Source organism: Gigantopelta aegis, chromosome 4 (assembly GCF_016097555.1).
Source record: "Gigantopelta aegis isolate Gae_Host chromosome 4, Gae_host_genome, whole genome shotgun sequence".
Classification (NCBI taxonomy): Eukaryota; Metazoa; Mollusca; class Gastropoda; order Neomphalida; family Peltospiridae; genus Gigantopelta; species Gigantopelta aegis.
The window spans coordinates 54930409-54950250 of record NC_054702.1 but is presented as its reverse complement, the minus strand read 5'-3'; the positions used below and the strand labels follow the sequence as shown (position 1 = coordinate 54950250).

Genomic DNA, 19842 nt, shown 5'->3' with positions numbered 1-19842 from the left:
GGGTTGTCCTAATGGTTAGATTATACCTTCCAATAGTTTTGTATTTATGAAAAAATAAATATTATGAAGTATGAAGTAAAATGAAAACTGACTGCTGAAAACGTTAGTACACTGTATATATTTACAGATATTTTTATTCTAAACAAGAAAATGTATTTAATACGTAATCTTTAGTCGTCAAAACAAACTCTAAATTAAGAAACATCTTACAATGACTGCAAAATCAGCAGGGGTGGATGCTTTAGGTAAGGGGTTTTTCCGAAACAATATGTAAATTTTATAATTTGATAAGGAAAGGAAACAATCATGTTTCCAGTAACATTGGGGGTTAGGGGTAGGTAGGCAGGCTATTTTTTTTTTTTCAATCGTTGTGCATGAATGAGGGGAGAGAGGGTACACACATGTGAACATCAATTTAGATCTACATGGTAGGGTTGGGGGAGGGGGGGGTAGCCGCGAGGGGGGGGGGGGGGTTCCGTGCATCTGGGAAATCACCATAATCCGCCACTGAACTCAGGACAGTCCCTTTAATGAACCAGTGCTCTTGTGATGTCACTAAAACAATTAAAACTTTTCTATGATTAAAATAAGGAAATTAATGTTTAGCATCTTGGCACATATTCCACTGTGGATTACCGATGTAATTTCTAGTGCCACTTTGTCTAGAATGACAAAGAAGAAACTTGTGGTGCTATACAGGCTATTCCTACTGAAAAGAAGCAAGAGATCATATTCTATATGTAAATTCAAAAAATATATATATAAATTCTATATGTATTTTCCAACACACAACCTTTTAGAATAGATGTACCAGTTGTGGGTCAATGATTTGTACAGGAAAAGGTTCACCGATGATGATCGAACCCGAGACTGTTCTCTTCGGACAATGAGATGAATGAACGAATGAATGAATGAATGTTTAACCACACTCCAGCATGAAAAATACATCGGATATTGGGTGTCAAACTATGGTAATGCAAACAAATAAAGTGATGATCAACATAAATACCAAAAAAATTCAAGATTTAAATAAAAACAGTGTAAAGAACTGCAAAAATACAAATATCACATAAAGATACTGACTTTTACTCAAAATTTCAATTGTATCACGAAGAAAACAAGGGGATTTGTGCTGTATTGGCCATTCTCAAAGACAATGTTTACACCCCTGCACCACGGTGAGGTTACAGCACACGCAGGGGTCTTCGGACAAATGCTGGACTGATATATGAGTTACATCACACTTCCATGGTCGATAATGTTTACCATTTTTGTCCATTACCTTGCTCAAAAATAGAAAATACTGCATCAGTGGCCATTAGATAAATCATTTATCTTACAAGATGTTTCAAAACATACCTAATGAGTGAATGCAGCTTAAGATGTAAATGGTATCAAACGAACGTAAATGTATTCTATTCTGAAAAACAAAAGAAATGTGAATTTTTTTTCCATGACAAAATTAATTAAGTACTGTAAAATGGGTCTAAATGACACTGATAGTTTTAATAGACAATGGTAGTTTTAACAGGATTCAAATTGAATAAATTAAATTAACTTTAATTAATATTTGCATTTCTTCAGTTGATCAGTATTTCTTATACATCCACAAAAAGTAGGTTTAGATGTGTTTTCTAACTCAAAATAATGTACAGCACTTGCATTTGTAGTTTATTTCTATGTCACGGAGCAATCAGTTCCAGGTTAACTTACATCACGGAACAATCAATTTGGCTTCAAAGTCATTACTGTGGAACAGTCATTCAGATTTCCTTAATGCCATCACCCACTGGTGGTATATAGCTTTGTCATACCACAAATCACACATTTATCACAGGAAAGGAATTATTAACGGTTTAATTGGCAACCTTTTTTTATAGCTACAAGAAGCAGTTTTTCATTTTAAAATAATAGTTGAATCCTTGTGGCTCGAACTGTCTGTGCTCGAGAAAATACCCATAGGGTAGTTCATACTATCCATTCGGTTAACGTGTAAGTGTAACTCTGGACTTCATTTTTGGTTCGAGCGTTGCAGTGTATTCGACCCTTTCGAGTTCGACCCATCAAGATTCTACTGTATTTGCAAAATGTCTTGTGGTAGCTATTGGTTAAAGTTTGCTTTGTCCAACGACAGCATTGATTTATTAATCGGCTACTGGATGTCAAATATTTGGTACTTTTGACATTTAGCACATACCACAGCCTCTGATATGAGAAATATTTTTGCTGTTGAGAGTATATCTTTACCAAATAACAAAACAAAAAACAATCACATAACACATTTATTTTCATTTCACCACCTTTAATATAATGAAGAAGCTGGAATTAGCTTCACTGCTCTGATATGATTAAAACAAAATGAATGCACAAATAGCTTTAATAAAATTGAAATGTGTAATGTCAAATTGCTGAAATTCAACAACTGGTGGATTTACAGGACTATATGTATTACAAATGGTTATGCTCACCAGTTTCGTTTTGCACATTTTTCAATTGATGGATGAGTTTCTTTATTTCAAGAAATAAGTATTTGCTGTTTATGAAAACTTAATTTTAGAAATTGATTTGTCTAGGTTGGAATGATAAAAACAGTTCTACAAGGATTGAGTGAAAAATGAGAAAATAGAGAATATATCAATTACTTCATGACTACAAAACATACTTTGAATGTTAGTTATCTGTTTAGAGGTTGTTGTTTTTTTAACAACAATTAATTTGTATTTTCAATTTTTTTTTTTTTTTTTTTTTTTTTTTGTGGTGCAGAATTTAAAAACAAAAATTATGTCAAAGGTAATATGTTATTTGTTTACAGAAATTGATTTATCTATGCTGGAATGACAAAACCTTTTTACAAATGAGAATATACAGAATATATCAATCACTGCATGACTCCAAAGCATTTTCAATGTTAGTATCCATCTTAAGGGGTATATATTTTTTTTTTTTATTGATGATCAATTTTAACATTATTCATATCAATGGTAATATGTACAGTAATATATCTGATTTGGTACAAACACAATAATCTATTTGAATGTGCACAGTAACGTGACAGTCATTGTTTAATGTTCAAACTTCAATAAACTATTTAATGTGTTCAGTAATATTACTGGTTGTATACATAACCCATGTTTATTTTAATGTGTACAATAACAAACCACTGGATGTTTTAATATACTACCACTGAATTTAATGCATAAAATGTCTTAGGTTACAAACAATAACATCATCAGATCCCAACTTTTAGCACAATCCATTTGGAAGTTATCTAATACATCTAATAATAATAATCACCAAAGTGGTGACCAGTGGCTTGTTCAGGAGGCTGGGCACTCAGGAATAATTTGACTGGTACTATCATCTTCTATCATATCACATTCATCTCACATTAGGTGCAAAAACCAATCTAGCAGTCGCTGGCTCACCCTCCTGAACATGCCTCGGTTTTCTTTCTTTTGGTACAGAGTTGAACACACACACTTTCATTTCATTAGACATCTTTACTTAGTCTACAAACACTAGTGTTTCTGCCCCACCCCACCCAATGTTCCAGTGTTCGATCACAGAAATCAGTAACATGTCATGATTGTTAATTATCAATCTGCCGCACTTTCTCTCATCTGTACAAAATGTCCTTTTTATGCTGGAGTTCGCTGTATCGCTTCTGCAGTTCCCGTTCTCTCTCCGTTTGTCGCTGTACATCTTCCGTTAATGACTGAAAGGTAATACATGTTTTGTTAATTATAAGATTAGTGGGATTAAGGCAAACAAAGGTTAAAAGATACTTCTCTTTTTTTAATGAAACAAATTACTGATTTTACTCAAATTTAACCAACAAAATGTTATTTACAAAATCAGTATTAGCCATTAATTGAAATATTTAGCGATAATGAATCCAATTTTTTTTCATGACTCAATCTGTAGAAAATTAACTAACAAAATGTTAATTACAAGATTAACATCAAGAGCTTGGCACAATAATCATTGCTTAAATTACATGTCCTAAATATATGAAATAATAGCACTTACGACCTAAGAGTTTATCCAGTTGTAAAGAAATCTCAGCAATAATGGAATGTTAAGACCTAAACCACAGCAAGTAATCTTGGAAAGTCACCAGTAAACCACTCGAGCCCGTAAACATGAAAACATGTCAGCTCGAAGAGTTTAATTTCCTTCCACCAAACAGCACCCATGATTCCAATTCATTTGTTATTGCACGTGCATCATTTAACAACCACTACTATTTGGACAGGTTTAATAATACCACATTCAACATGGCAGCTAGTACAGAGAACACAACACAGATGCCTATACTGAAAATAGTACTTTGTTTGCCTGTGCCAAAAAAAAAATCTTTATCCTATTGCCAAACAATTACCTGCTGCTTCATTTAGCACCTAATAAGTGTGGTGCTATTTACACATGGCTTCTACTACTGTGAAAAAAACCCATACACACTATAAAATACCTATACTAATAGCTGGGTACGACTTTTTAGTGGAAGACGTCTCAGATAGTATTGTCAATTACATGCAATATTGGTCAAAACCTGACCTGAACAAATCGGAATCCTGTCAAAACTGGCAAAGTTTCACGAACCCAAAACATTTTTAATTCTATAATGCCACCCTCTAAACACTGGATCCTGTCTAAATGGGATAAATATTAGGCCCCCCCCCCCCCCCCCCCCCCCAACATGATCCAGTTTAGACAGGTCTCACTGTATATATAATCTCACCTCTAATCTCTTGGGGATGGCTCCAATCTCATGCTGTCTGAGGTTTTCAAATGTTTTCAATTCCACAAAAGTCTGTTCTATCTGCTCGTACTGGTCATGAAATTGCTTCATTAAGCCTTGGGCTCTGGACTGTAATTATAAAACAACTCTTGTTAAAAAGACTGAAAAAAGGGACAACATAAGGATTTTTCAAACAAAGAATTTTGCTTAAAAAACATTTCTCCTTTCATTTACAAGTTTTTTCTATATTCTCGAAAGTCATCTTTAATCATTTTGTTATGTAGTCTTTAAAAAATAAGCTCATAAAGAGAATTTTTAAAAAAAATTAAAAATATTTTATATATCAACATTGTTGAATGTTGTTAATAACTAATAAAGTCAAGGAAATATTTAATTTTAGGGAACAAAATAGTTTTCAAAAAATATATTTGGTGGAAAAGCATGATACATAAATGAACGAACAAACAAACAAATGCACTGATTTGTGGATAGTCGAAATGAATGATAAGATATCAACCCTACCTGATAACCTCCAAGTAATATTTTCAGTTTTTTCTCCATTTTTGCTGCCTGTTTAGCATCTTTGGTCATATGGTTTCTGTTGGCCTGAAAAAAAAAAAACCCAAGAGTCATGAGATTCAGAATATAGTCTTAAAATAAATGTTTAATTCTAGTGCATGAGTGCATAAGTTATCCTTGACATGTCATAAAAATCACAGTTTTAGTATATTCACCACATAAAGTTATAAAACATTTAAGTATACAACAAACATGATTTAAACAGTATACTTAAGGACATATGTGTACTTTTTTTTGTTGTTGACATATCACAATGTGTTAAACATTTTTATATACACAACAACATGAGAAAAATATCTTCAACAAAACATGAAGACTGACCTCGAGGCGTTTGTCGAGAGAATCAATGCGGTCCTTCTTGCTGGCGAGGTTGGCGCGGGTGTACCTGTTCTGCGAGGGCAGGTAGAGCACCTGTGAGTAGCACTCGTCCCACACCTGGGAGAATGCCTCCAGGGTCAGGTCACCGTGGTTCATCCCCTTCTTCACCACATCCATCTCCTTCTGAAGCAGGGACTGTGCCTGCACAAACAAGAAGAAGAATAAACAGGATCAGTCAACAATGGCTACATCAACTCAAAGGACAAAGGTCTTAAGAACAGGAGGTTGTATGGTCAATCCCATGTAACAGAATACTCAATGTAACATAGTAAGTCACAAGACCAAGAGGTTGTATGGTCAATCCCATGTAACAGAATACTCAGATGTAACATAGTACGTCACAAGACCAAGAGGTTGTATGGTCAATCCCATGTAACAGAATACTCAGATGTAACATAGTACGTCACAAGACCAAGAGGTTGTATGGTCAATCCCATGTAACAGAATACTCAGATGTAACATAGTACGTCACAAGACCAAGAGGTTGTATGGTCAATCCCATGTAACAGAATACTCAGATGTAACATAGTACGTCACAAGACCAAGAGGTTGTATGGTCAATCCCATGTAACAGAATACTCAGATGTAACATAGTACGTCACAAGACCAAGAGGTTGTATGGTCAATCCCATGTAACAGAATACTCAGATGTAACATAGTACGTCACAAGACCAAGAGGTTGTATGGTCAATCCCATGTAACAGAATACTCAGATGTAACATAGTACGTCACAAGACCAAGAGGTTGTATGGTCAATCCCATGTAACAGAATAAACAGATGCAACACAGGATGTAAATATTAAAGATATGTTAACCGTATTCTTGAAACCAATGTTGACCATGACTTACCTGCTCGAGTTCGTCTTCCAAATACGTTTCATACGAGTTCTGTTCAAGGTAAGCCAAGTGCTGGGCCTGGTTCAGCACTCCCTTCTGACTAGGCGTGTTCTTCTTGGCTCCAGGGGCGATGCCAAGCTGACCGGGGGTGGGGGAGTACAGAGCATCATAGTGCAGCATTGTTATCATCTCCTTTTTAATCAATTCTTCAGCCTACAATGTAAACAAAGCTCATAAATGGAATATGCACTTACAAGAGCACCAGGCCAGCTACGAGTGGAGTGTGGAGATAGTTACAAAGGTGTATGCTAACAAACATTCTGAGAGTACTGCTAAAGCAATACATGTTCCGTACCGAGCCTAACAAATTTTTGTATCTTTTAAGTTCAAAGGCCATAACTCAATGAAAAATGGGTAAAAAGCCACGAAAGTAACAGTACATTATAAAGCTATACACAAAATTTCAGTTCAATATCTTTAGGCATTGTGAAAAAACAGGTGCAGGAAAACTGTGGGACAGGCAGACGAATAGTGATGAAACGTATATAATCCACTCCAGTTGAACTGGTAGGGGACTAATAGAACTTCAGTCTAGGCTCAAATCTCTAATGACGTCAGATACATACAATTTGTATAGTGTTGCCATAGCGCTAAAAGTCTCAGACGCCATTAGCATCTAGTCTCTAAAAGTTTTATAAGAATGGGGCTAGAATCATTTAGGCCGCACCACAAGAAATGATTGTCTATGTTTTTAATATTGTTCTTACAACTGATGTGTGTGTGTCTCAAAATCTCAAGATGCCCGTAACTGTCTATCCACTTAAAAAAACAAATCTCGACAAGTCCAGCTATTACTGATATTCTCAAACAGACTCACTTTCTGCAGTTTTGTCTGAGGTAGATTGTGGTGTGTGTCTCAAAATCTCAAGATGCCCATTCTCTAACTGCCTATTCATTTAAAAAAAAAAAAAAATCTTTATACAAGTCTAGCTATTACTGATATTCTCAGACTCACTTTCTGCAGTTCTGTCAGTGGCGGATTGTGGTATGTGTGTGTGTGTGTGTCAAGTCGCCCACTGTCTTAACTGCTTATCCACTTAAAAACAAAACAAATCTTAACAAATCCAGCTATCACTGCTGTTCTAAAACAAGACTCACTTTCTGTAGCTCCGTCAGTGGTGGGTCGTGCGAGCTGACCACTCTGAGCACACTGGCATTGACGTCGGTGGGTCGCGGCAGTTCTCGCTGCACGGCCTGGGACCGCAGCTTCATCTCCTGTAGTCGCTGCTGCTGGATCTCCAGCTCGGTCTCCTCGTCGACATCGGCCTGGTCCGACACCATCTCAACATTGCCAGACTCGGTACCAGCCGCCATCTCGTCTTCTGGGACGACGATCTCGTAATCGTTCTTAGGCTGGGGTAGACCTGCCAGACCTTGTTTCAGGTGAGATTTAAGGTCCTTCTAAAATGTATAAAGAACATTAAAAAAAACACCTTTCATTTCGAGTACAGAGAAATACAAATATACAAAGTAAGAGTAATTTCTGATGCTTACAGGTAACTTAATTACTAGTGAAACAAATCTTAAGTTTTTAAGGTTAGGTTTCACACTAGTTTATTTCATTAACTACAGTCTCGTAACAATATTTAGTAGGTGAAATATTCTTCAAAAGCATTTATATAAGACTGTCTTTATAATATTATGCTGGAACTGAAATGCAATTCACAGTAATTTGAAATTCAACATTAATAAAGTATAAATTTTAAATGGAAACTAAATGTTTTAACTTATGTGACTCATCAACTGTATTGTAGATTGATATGAAACTCAACATTACTCAAATAAGAATTTTAAACAGATTCAGTGTTATAACTTCTTCTTTGACTCATGTATTATAGATTGACAATGACCGTAACAAGACCAACAAGACAAATAATATAGCAAAATTCTCTTTTAAAAAACTATAAATTTATCGAAATTCCTTATTTTGTTTGACATTCTATTGTTGTCACACAGAAATGGCACATGACTATTAATGAAAATTTACCTATATAGTATATTTTTAAAGCTTTTTATTTATAAAATATTTAATACTAAAGACTAATACCTGATGAAATTTGTCAAACTGCTGACTGTCATCTTCGTCCATCTGGTTGATGTTGAGTTTGTCGCGTATTGGAGTCTGCTGTGGAGTCATTCCTCCGGCCCCCTGTCTCGGAGTCATGCCCATCCGCGGTGTCAGTCCTGTTAGGTTGAAAACAACAGATTACGCTTAGAATATCACAGCACTGCTTTTGGCTTCATTTCCTCAATTTTAAAACTAATGTCTTAAAGGAATGGTGAATTAATGCTTTTGGCCCACCAGTCACTTTGAATAATGTATAATTGACATGATTTAGTAACAATAAATATATTTTTCAATATTAATAAATGTACTGTGAATCTCTTTTAAATCGGACACTAACAGGACCAGAAAGAAAGAAAGAAATATTTTATTTAACGACACACTCAACACATTTTATTTACGGTTATATGGCATCAGACATATGGTTAAGGACCACACAGATTTTGAGAGGAAACCCGCTGTCGCCACTACATGGGTTACTCTTCCGATTAGTAGCAAGGGATCTTTTATTTGCGCTTCCCACAGGCAGGATAGCACAAACCATGGCTTTGTTGAACCAGTTATGGATCACTGGTCAGTGCAAGTGGTTTACATCTACCCATTGAGCCTTGCGGAGCACTCACTCAGGGTTTGGAGTCGGTATCTGGATTAAAAATCCCATTCCTCGACTGGGATCCGAACTTAGTACCTACCAGCGTGTAGACCGATGGCCTGCCACAACGCCACCGAGGACGGTCTAACAGGACCAAGTAAAGTCCAATTTTAAAATGTATCCAGTTAGAGAGGTTCTGTTCTGTTCTGTTCCGAGATTTAAAAAGGAACTATATAAAAAAAAAATCTGGTTTTTAAGGAATTCTGGTTTACAGAGGGCCCAGTTTTGAGAAGGAAGGAAGGAAATGTTTTATTTAACGACGCACTCAACACATTTTATTTAGTTATATGGCATCAGACATATGGTTAAGGACCACACAGATATTGAAGGAGGAAACCTGCTGTTGCCACTTCATGGGCTATTCTTTTCGATTGGCAGCAAGGGATCTTTTATATAGACAATTTTGAGGGGATTCACTGTAACATACTATAAGTTAATGGGTAGTATAGCATCTTAAATACATTTGAGATATGGATTGTGACAGCTGTGTATGGTGATTATTTCCACCCCTTCCACCATCTAATAATTGTCAACTGTCTACAGATTGTCAAAAAGAGCAAACATCACTGACCTCCATCAGTCATGGAGCTTGGTGTTCTGAAAGGTGTACCAAGGACAGTGTTGGGGGTGTGAGGGGTCTGGTGTCTCGGTGTGACCCCACTGAAATCACTCTCATGCAGGGGAGTGTTCAGCCCACCCTTCAGGGGTGTGTCCACATTCGTCAGCGCCATGATGTTCTGGGCTTCCTACAAAATAATAAATTAAAATACCAACATACTTTGTCAATTGCTTTGCTTACATAGAATTAAAGAAAACAAATGTTTCTTCTCTGAAGTTGTCCGCAAACTTTCTTTTAATTAGTAATTAACTAGTACACCTTATTAAAGTAATTCAGAAGCTGTTATGACAAAGACTACTTAAGGTCAGGTACTTCAGTTCTCCAAGGTTGGTAGTCATTGTGCTGTAAGCACTAACACATCAATGAAATACTCATCATCAGTACCATCATACCATGTTTAAATTATTTATACAGATCTACCTTAAATCAGAAGACTTAATGTAACAGAACGATTAAGTTAATCAATATATGTCTAGCCCTCTTGACATTCTTCAAGAATTTCAGTCCACTTAAAATTATTAGAGGGCAGTATTCCAAATTCAGAGTACACAGACAGCACTTTTACAATGAAGGATTTTGTGAGGATACTTCTACCTAATGGCAGCAAGGAATCTTTTGTATGTACTTCCCCACAGACAGGACAGCACACTTTGATGTACCAGTTGTGGGGAGTCGGTTATGAAAGGAGAGAACGATTAGATCCACCAAGGGTGATCAATCTTATAACCCATCTCTACCACCTCCACGGTTGATATTAACAAATCAATGATAGATGTATCATCTGTACCATGTTTGAATACAGAGTACTACTTTTCTTTAGATGCTTTAATACAACAGAATGTTTATTAAATGTTACACACACACACACGCCCAACCCCAATATATAATCGTTAGCTACAGAAAACTATTCTCCATCAAAAACTGTTTCATTTTACCTGTTCTACAGGGTATTTTAAACAAAAACTGCATTAGAATGAACTACGGTTATGTCATATTTTGTTCACAAAAGAAAAATCAAATAATCAGTTATACAAAATACAAGATAAAATTAACTTGTACTGACACTATGTTAAATAAAATTGAAAACGTTTATGAAAGATTTTGTGAGGGTTCCCTTACCACAGCCTTTGTAGGGTACTGGCTACAGATTGTTAAAGCTATTTGAGAGCTACAATATTGTAAAATGGCCATAAGCTATTACATCACGACAACACATGCCATAACCTATAATGGTTTTACAATATCAAGGTGCAAAGATAGCACTGAAAATGTGGGTCCAGGTTGATCCCACAACCTACTGCACTTCAGGCAAGTGCTCTACCACAGAACTACATTCCACCCAACTACAACTGTTAATTTAATGGCGGGTACTTCAGCTCTCCAAGGTTAACAGTCACTGTGCTGTAGGCACTAACACATCAATGATATATTCATCATCAGTACCATACTTAAACTATACAGAACTACTTTAATTTAGATGTTTTTTTATTATGAAAGAATCTTTATTAAATGCAACATCCACACACAAAAGTTCTAATAAGTGATTATGTGAGGGTTTCTTAATATTTCAAGTACAGCCCCTTTCATCAACGAAACATAACCTACAGAGGCGGCACTCAACCTATTAAGGAGTCAAACAATCTGAGTGGCCCATCAAGACTTCCATATACACCATTTCCATAGAGGATTGTAAGTTGCTGTTAAATAAAAACAGCATAAGGATGCTATACAGACATGTCCCAACACTGAAACATTGATACCTAACTCGTGAAGCCTATTTGCTACTCACCTGAAGAATGGTATCCTGACTGGCTGGTGTTCTCGGAGTGCGGAGGTTGATGGAATTGGGCGTTGTGTTGTAGTCCTGTAACAGTGTTTTAGAAGCACTGTCCACCCTCCCGGCTTCCTCAGCCTGCTGTCGGGCATACTCACTGGCCTGGCCCACTTTCACCACCTGAACACAGAAAAAGAATACAAGTAATGTGTTAAAGGAATTCTGACAGTACTGCTAAAGTAATACATGTTCCCTACAGGGCTCAACAAACATTTATGTCTGCTAAGTTCAAGGGTCGCAACACTACTAACAGTCAAAAATGGGTATATCCCCACGAAAGTCAACCTTGATCTGTAAATCTACATAATAAAGGTAAACACAAAGATTGAGCTTGATATCTTGAGACATTGCAACAAAACCAAAATAAATCAGCAAAACTATATAACATTATGGGCAGGACTTCTAGAATTTTTCTAAAATCCACTAGCCATGGGATCAGCGATTTTTTTTTTTTTACTAACCACGATTTAAAATTCACTAGCCCTACTTTACTTTAAGTTAATACAATTTTACTAAATAATAATAATCAGATATGTCACCTAAAGAGGGAGACAGAGCTTAAAAACACTAACATTGGGGGTTGGGGTGGGGTCAGGATATTCATATTTACAAAACAGACTTAACTGCAACATTTAATCTCTTTTTTTTTCACTAGCCGTCAAGCATGGCAATAGTAATTATTTACTAGCCCAGCACTGAATATCACTAGCCATGGGAGTGGGGCTACCATAATCTAGAAGCCCTGATTATGGGACAGATGGACAGATAGAAACACACAAAATGCAAATAACGCTACATTATTATTCTGATTGGTATTGTACCTAACTATCATTGCTCCATATAGACACACAAACTGCAAACCTTTGTGTCTATTTTCTGTTTAAACAGCTGTAAAACTGAAAATTGAACAGCTGGTACCTCAGTTCTCCAAGGTTATCACCCATTGTGCTCAAAGCACTAAGCAAGCAATAATGTATTCATCATCAGTACCACGTTTTAATATAGAGAATATTTGTTTTTTTATATTGATATTAATTTTAACATTCATGATACAATGTTAATTAAAAGCATTCTGAAAGTACTGCTAAAGCAATACATGTGCCCAAATGGACCCCCAAAATGTCATGTCTGCTAAGTTCAAAGGCCATAACAGTCAAAAATGGGTAAAACCCCAAGAAAGTCAAACTTGAACTGTAAATCTACATAATAAAGATAAACACCAAAGTTCAGTTTGATAACTTGAGACATTGCAAACCCCCCTCCCCCCTCAAAAAAACCACAACAAAACACTATGCAAAACTATATATGGGACAGACAGAGACACGCACAAAATGCAAATAAAGCTTGTTTTGCTAAATGACACCACTAGAGCACATTGCTTTATTAATCATTGGCTATTGGATGTCAAACATGGTAATTTTGACATATTGTCTTAGAGAGAAAACCTGCTACATTTTACTATTAGTAGCAAGGGATCTTTTATATTCACCATCCCAGACAAGACAGTACATACCATGGGCTTTAAATGCCAGTCATGGTGCACTGGCTGAAACGAGAAATAGCCCAATGGGCCTACTGATGGGGATCGATCCCAAACTGACCGCGAAAATGCAAATAAAGCTACATTATTATTCTGCAAGATATTGCACTTAATTATTAATTGCCTGATATAGACACACACACAGCACACCCTCTGTGTATATTTGCTGTTTAAACAGCTGTAAAACTGGAAATTGAACAGATAGTACTTCAGTTCTCCAAGGTTAGCATTCATTGTGCTCGCAAAACTATATAATACTATGGGACAAATGGACAGACAAACACAAACACACAAAATGCAAATAATGCTACATAATTATTATTCTGCTTGTATGGGTGGGTATTGTACTTAACCATTAATTCCCTCTTATACACAAACTACACCCCTTTGGGTCTATTTGTTGTTCAAACAGCTGTAAAACTGGAAATTGAACAGTTGGTACCTCAGTTCTCCAAGGTTAGCATTCATTGTGCTCAAAGCACTAAGTAAACAATAATGTGTTCATCATCAGTACCAAGTTTTAATATAAAGAATTTTTGTTTTGTAATATTGGTATTAATTTGAATATTCATGATACAATGTTGATTATATTAAGAACATATTAAAGTAACTTCAAAAAGCATTCTGAGAGTACTGCTAACTTAATACATATTAACTAATGGGTCCAACATATTTTCATGTCTAACAAGTTCAAGGGCCATAACTGTTAAAAATGGGTAAAACCCCAAGAAAGTCAAACTTGAAACTAAATGTGCATAATAAGGCTAAACACGAAAGTTCAGCTTGATATTGCACTCGCAAAACTATATAATACTATGGGACAAATGGACAGACAAACACAAACATACAAAATGCAAATAATGCTACATAATTATTATTCTGCTTGTATGGGTGGGTATTAATTCTCCCTGATACACAAACTACACCCCTTTGTGTCTATTTGTTGTTCAAACAGCTGTAAAACTGGAAATTGAATAGTTGGTACATGTACTTCAGTTCTCCAAGGTTAGCATTCATTGTGCTCAAAGCACTAAGCAAGCAATAATTTGTTCATCATCAGTACCAAGTTTTAATATAAAGAATTTTTGTTTTGTAATATTGGTATTAATTTGAATATTCATGATACAATGTTGATTATATTAAGAACATATTAAAGTAACTTCAAAAAGCATTCTGAGAGTACTGCTAACTTAATACATATTAACTAATGGTTCCAACATATTTTCATGTCTAACAAGTTCAAGGGCCATAACTGTTAAAAATAGGTAAAACCCCAGGAAAGTCAAACTTGAACTGTAAATCTAAATAATAATGGTAAATAAAAAACTTCAGCTTGATATCTTGAGACATTGAAATTTTGTTTAATAAAATCGCAAAACTATATATCATGGGACAGATGGACAATGCAAATAAAGCTACATTATTATTCTGCTTGGTATTGTACTTAACTATCAATTGCCCCATATAGAAACACAAACTGCAAACCTTTGTGTCTATTTTCTGTTTAAACAGCTGTAAAACTGGAAATTGAACAGCTGGTACTTCAGTTCTCCAAGGTTAGCATTCATTGTGCTCAAAGCACTAAGTAAGCAATAATGTCTTCATCATCAGTACCAAGTTTTAATATAGAGAATTTTTGTTTTGTATTAATTTGAATATTCATGATACAATGTTGATTATATTAAGAACATATTAAAGTAATTTCAAAAAATATTCTGAGAGTACTGCTAACTTAATACATGTTGACTAATGAGTCCAACATATTTTCATGTCTAACAAGTTCAAGGGCCATAACTGTTAAAAATGGGTAAAACCACAAGAAAGTCAAACTTGAAACTAAATCTGCATAATAAGCTTAAACACAAAAGTTCAGCTTGACATTGCCAAAAAACCCAAAACTCGCAAAACTATATAATACTATGGGACAGATGGACAGACAAACACAAACTGCAAATAATGCTACATAATTATTATTCTGCTTGTATGGGTGGGTATTGTACGTAACCATTAATTCCCTCTTATACACAAACTACACCCCTTTGGGTCTATTTGTTGTTCAAACAGCTGTAAAACTGGAAATTGAACAGCTGGTACCTCAGTTCTCCAAGGTTAGCATTCATTGTGCTCAAAGCACTAAGCAAGCAATAATGTATTCATCATCAGTACCACGTTTTAATATAGAGAATATTTGTTTTTTAATATAGATATTAATTTTAATATTCATGATACATTGTTAATTAAAAGCATTCTGAAAGTACTGCTAAAGCAATACATGTGCCCAACTGGACCCCCAAAATGCCATGTCTGCTAAGTTCAAAGGCCATAACAGTCAAAAATGGGTAAAACCCCAAGAAAGTCAAACTTGAACTGTAAATCTACATAATAAAGATAAAACACCAAAGTTCAGTTTGATAACTTGAGACATTGCAAACCCCCTCCCCCCCCCCCCCCAAAAAAAAACCCCACTATGCAAAACTATATATGGGACAGACAGAGACACGCACAAAATGCAAATAAAGCTTGTTTTGCTAAATGAGACCACTAGAGCACATTGCTTTATTAATCATTGGCTATTGGATGTCAAACATGGTAATTTTGACATATTGTCTTAGAGAGAAAACCTGCTACATTTTTCTATTAGTAGCAAGGGATCTTTTATATTCACCATCCCAGACAAGACAGCACATACCATGGGCTTTAAATGCCAGTCATGGTGCGCTGGCTGAAACGAGAAATAGCCCAATGGGCCTACTGATGGGGATCGATCCCAAACTGACCGCGAAAATGCAAATAAAGCTACATTATTATTCTGCAAGATATTGCACTTAATTATTAATTGCCTGATATAGACACACACACAGCACACCCTCTGTGTCTGTTTGCTGTTTAAACAGCTGTAAAACTGGAAATTGAACAGATAGTACTTCAGTTCTCCAAGGTTAGCATTCATTGTGCTCGCAAAACTATATAATACTATGGGACAGATGGACAGACAAACACAAACACACAAAATGCAAATAATGCTACATAATTATTATTCTGCTTGTATGGGTGGGTATTGTACTTAACCATTAATTCCCTCTTATACACAAACTACACCCCTTTGGGTCTATTTGTTGTTCAAACAGCTGTAAAACTGGAAATTGAACAGTTGGTACCTCAGTTCTCCAAGGTTAGCATTCATTGTGCTTAAAGCACTAAGTAAACAATAATGTGTTCATCATCAGTACCAAGTTTTAATATAAAGAATTTTTGTTTTGTAATATTGCTATTAATTTGAATATTCATGATACAATGTTGATTATATTAAGAACATATTAAAGTAACTTCAAAAACCATTCTGAGAGTACTGCTAACTTAATACATATTAACTAATGGGTCCAACATATTTTCATGTCTAACAAGTTCAAGGGCCATAACTGTTAAAAATGGGTAAAACCTCAAGAAAGTCAAACTTGAAACTAAATGTGCATAATAAGGCTAAACACGAAAGTTCAGCTTGACATTGCACTCGCAAAACTATATAATACTATGGGACAAATGGACAGACAAACACAAACATACAAAATGCAAATAATGCTACATAATTATTATTCTGCTTGTATGGGTGGGTATTAATTCCCCCTGATACACAAACTACACCCCTTTGTGTCATTTGTTGTTCAAACAGCTGTAAAACTGGAAATTGAATAGTTGGTACATGTACTTCAGTTCTCCAAGGTTAGCATTCATTGTGCTCAAAGCACTAAGCAAGCAATAATTTGTTCATCATCAGTACCAAGTTTTAATATAAAGAATTTTTGTTTTGTAATATTGGTATTAATTTGAATATTCATGATACAATGTTGATTATATTAAGAACATATTAAAGTAACTTCAAAAAGCATTCTGAATACTGCTAACTTAATACATATTAACTAATGGTTCCAACATATTTTCATGTCTAACAAGTTCAAGGGCCATAACTGTTAAAAATAGGTAAAACCCCAGGAAAGTCAAACTTGAACTGTAAATCTAAATAATAATGGTAAATAAAAAACTTCAGCTTGATATCTTGAGACATTGAAATTTTGTTTAATAAAATCGCAAAACTATATATCATGGGACAGATGGACAATGCAAATAAAGCTTTATTATTATTCTGCTTGGTATTGTACGTAACTATCAATTGCCCCATATAGAAACACAAACTGCAAACCTTTGTGTCTATTTGCTGTTTAAACAGCTGTAAAACTGGAAATTGAACAGCTGGTACTTCAGTTCTCCAAGGTTAGCATTCATTGTGCTCAAAGCACTAAGTAAGCAATAATGTCTTCATCATCAGTACCAAGTTTTAATATAGAGAATTTTTGTTTTGTATTAATTTGAATATTCATGATACAATGTTGATTATATTAAGAACATATTAAAGTAATTTCAAAAAATATTCTGAGAGTACTGCTAACTTAATACATGTTGACTAATGAGTCCAACATATTTTCATGTCTAACAAGTTCAAGGGCCATAACTGTTAAAAATGGGTAAAACCACAAGAAAGTCAAACTTGAAACTAAATCTGTATAATAAGCTTAAACACAAAAGTTCAGGTTGACATTGCCAAAAAACCCAAAACTCGCAAAACTATATAATACTATGGGACAAATGGACAGACAAACACAAACACACAAAATGCAAATAATGCTACATAATTATTATTCTGCTTGTATGGGTGGGTATTAATTCCCCCGATACACAAACTACACCGCTTTGTGTCTATTTGTTGTTCAAACAGCTGTAAAACTGGAAATTGAACAGCTGGTACCTCAGTTCTCCAAGGTTAGCATTCATTGTGCTCAAAGGCACTAAGTAAGCAATAATGTGTTCATCATCAGTACCAAGTTTTAATATAGAGAATTTTTGTTTTGTAATATTGGTATTAATTTCAATATTCATGATACAATGTTGATTATATTAAGAACATATTAAAGTAATTTCATAAAGCATTCTGAGAATACTGCTAACTTAATACATATTCACTACTGGACCTAACAAATTTTCATGTCTACTAAGTTCAAAGGCCATAACTGGCAAAAATGGGTAAAACGCCCAAAATGTCAAACTTGAACTGTAAATCTACATAATAAAGCTAAACACAAAAGTTCAGTTTGATATCTTGAGATATTGCAAAAAACAAACAAAAAACATTGCAAAACTATATAATATTATGGGGCAGATGGAGACAGAAATACACATAATGCAAACAAAGCTACATTATTATTCTGCTTGGTATTGTACTTAACTATCAATTGGCCCATATAGACACACAAACTGCAAACCTTTGTCTATTTGCTGTTCAAACTGCTGTAAAACTGGAAATTGAACAGCTGGTACCTCAGTTCTCCAAGGTTAGCATTCATTGTGCTCAAAGCACTAAGCAAGCAATAATGTATTCATCATCAGTATCAAGTTTTAATATAGAGAATATTTGTTTTTTAATATTGATATTAATTTTAACATTCATGATACAATGTTAATTAAAAGCATTCTGAGAGTACTGCTAAAGCAATACATGTGCACAACTGGACCCCCAAAAATGTCATATCTGCTAAGTTCAAAGGCCATAACAGTCAAAAATGGGTAAAACCCCAAGAAAGTCAAACTTGAACTGTAAATCTACATAATAAAGATAAACACCAAAGTTCAGTTCTTGAGACATTGCAATTTTTTTTTTAAATACACGCAGAGACATGCACAAAATGCAAATAAAGCTTGTTTTGCTAAATGACACCACTAGAGCACATTGCTTTATTAATCATTGGCTATTGGATGTCAAACATGGTAATTTTGACATATTGTCTTAGAGAGAAAACCTGCTACATTTTTCTATTAGTAGCAAGGGATCTTTTATATTCACCATCCCAGACAAGACAGCACATACCATGGCCTTTAAATACCAGTCATGGTGCGCTGGCTGGAACGAGAAATAGCCCAATGGGCCTACCAATGGGGATTGATCCCAAACTGACCGCGAAAATGCAAATAAAACTACATTATTCTGCAAGATATTGAACTTAACTATTAAATGACTGATATAGACACACACACCGCACACCCTATGTGTCTATTTGCTGTTTAAACAGCTGTAAAACTGGAAATTGAACAGATAGTACTTCAGTTCTCCAAGGTTAGCATTCATTGTGCTCAAAGCACTAAGCAAGCAATAATGTATTCATCATCAGTACCAACTTTTAATATACAGAATTATTGTTTTATAATACTGATATTAATTTGAATATTTATGATACAATGTTGATTATATTAAAAAATATAGTAAAGTAATTTCAAACAGCATTGTGTGAGTACTGGTAAAGCAATACATGTTCCCTACTGAGCCCTATATATTTTCATATCTGCTAAGTTCAAAGGCCATAACTGACAAAAATGGATAAAACCCCAAGAAAGTCAAACCTGAACTGTAAATCTAAATAATAATGCTAAATAAAAAACTTCAGCTTGATATCTTGAGACATTGAATTTTTTGTTAATAAAATCGCAAAA

At 34.9% G+C, this 19842-nt stretch overlaps 1 protein-coding gene across 1 annotated transcript in view; it reads right to left on the bottom strand.

Annotated features, from left to right (window-relative positions):
• Positions 1 to 2268: 2268 nt before the first annotated feature.
• The window catches only part of LOC121370768 (cell division cycle 5-like protein), a 30470-nt gene continuing 12896 nt past the window's right edge, over positions 2269 to 19842 (bottom strand). Inside the window, exons 11-19 of the mRNA XM_041496223.1 lie at positions 11721 to 11885; positions 9884 to 10058; positions 8643 to 8779; positions 7694 to 7996; positions 6548 to 6748; positions 5642 to 5839; positions 5264 to 5347; positions 4742 to 4870; positions 2269 to 3715 (exon numbers count right to left, since the gene is read on the bottom strand). Coding sequence (XP_041352157.1) covers positions 3617 to 3715; positions 4742 to 4870; positions 5264 to 5347; positions 5642 to 5839; positions 6548 to 6748; positions 7694 to 7996; positions 8643 to 8779; positions 9884 to 10058; positions 11721 to 11885 — 1491 coding nt within the window. The 3' untranslated portion in view covers positions 2269 to 3616. The remainder of the gene's footprint in view (positions 3716 to 4741; positions 4871 to 5263; positions 5348 to 5641; positions 5840 to 6547; positions 6749 to 7693; positions 7997 to 8642; positions 8780 to 9883; positions 10059 to 11720; positions 11886 to 19842) is intronic.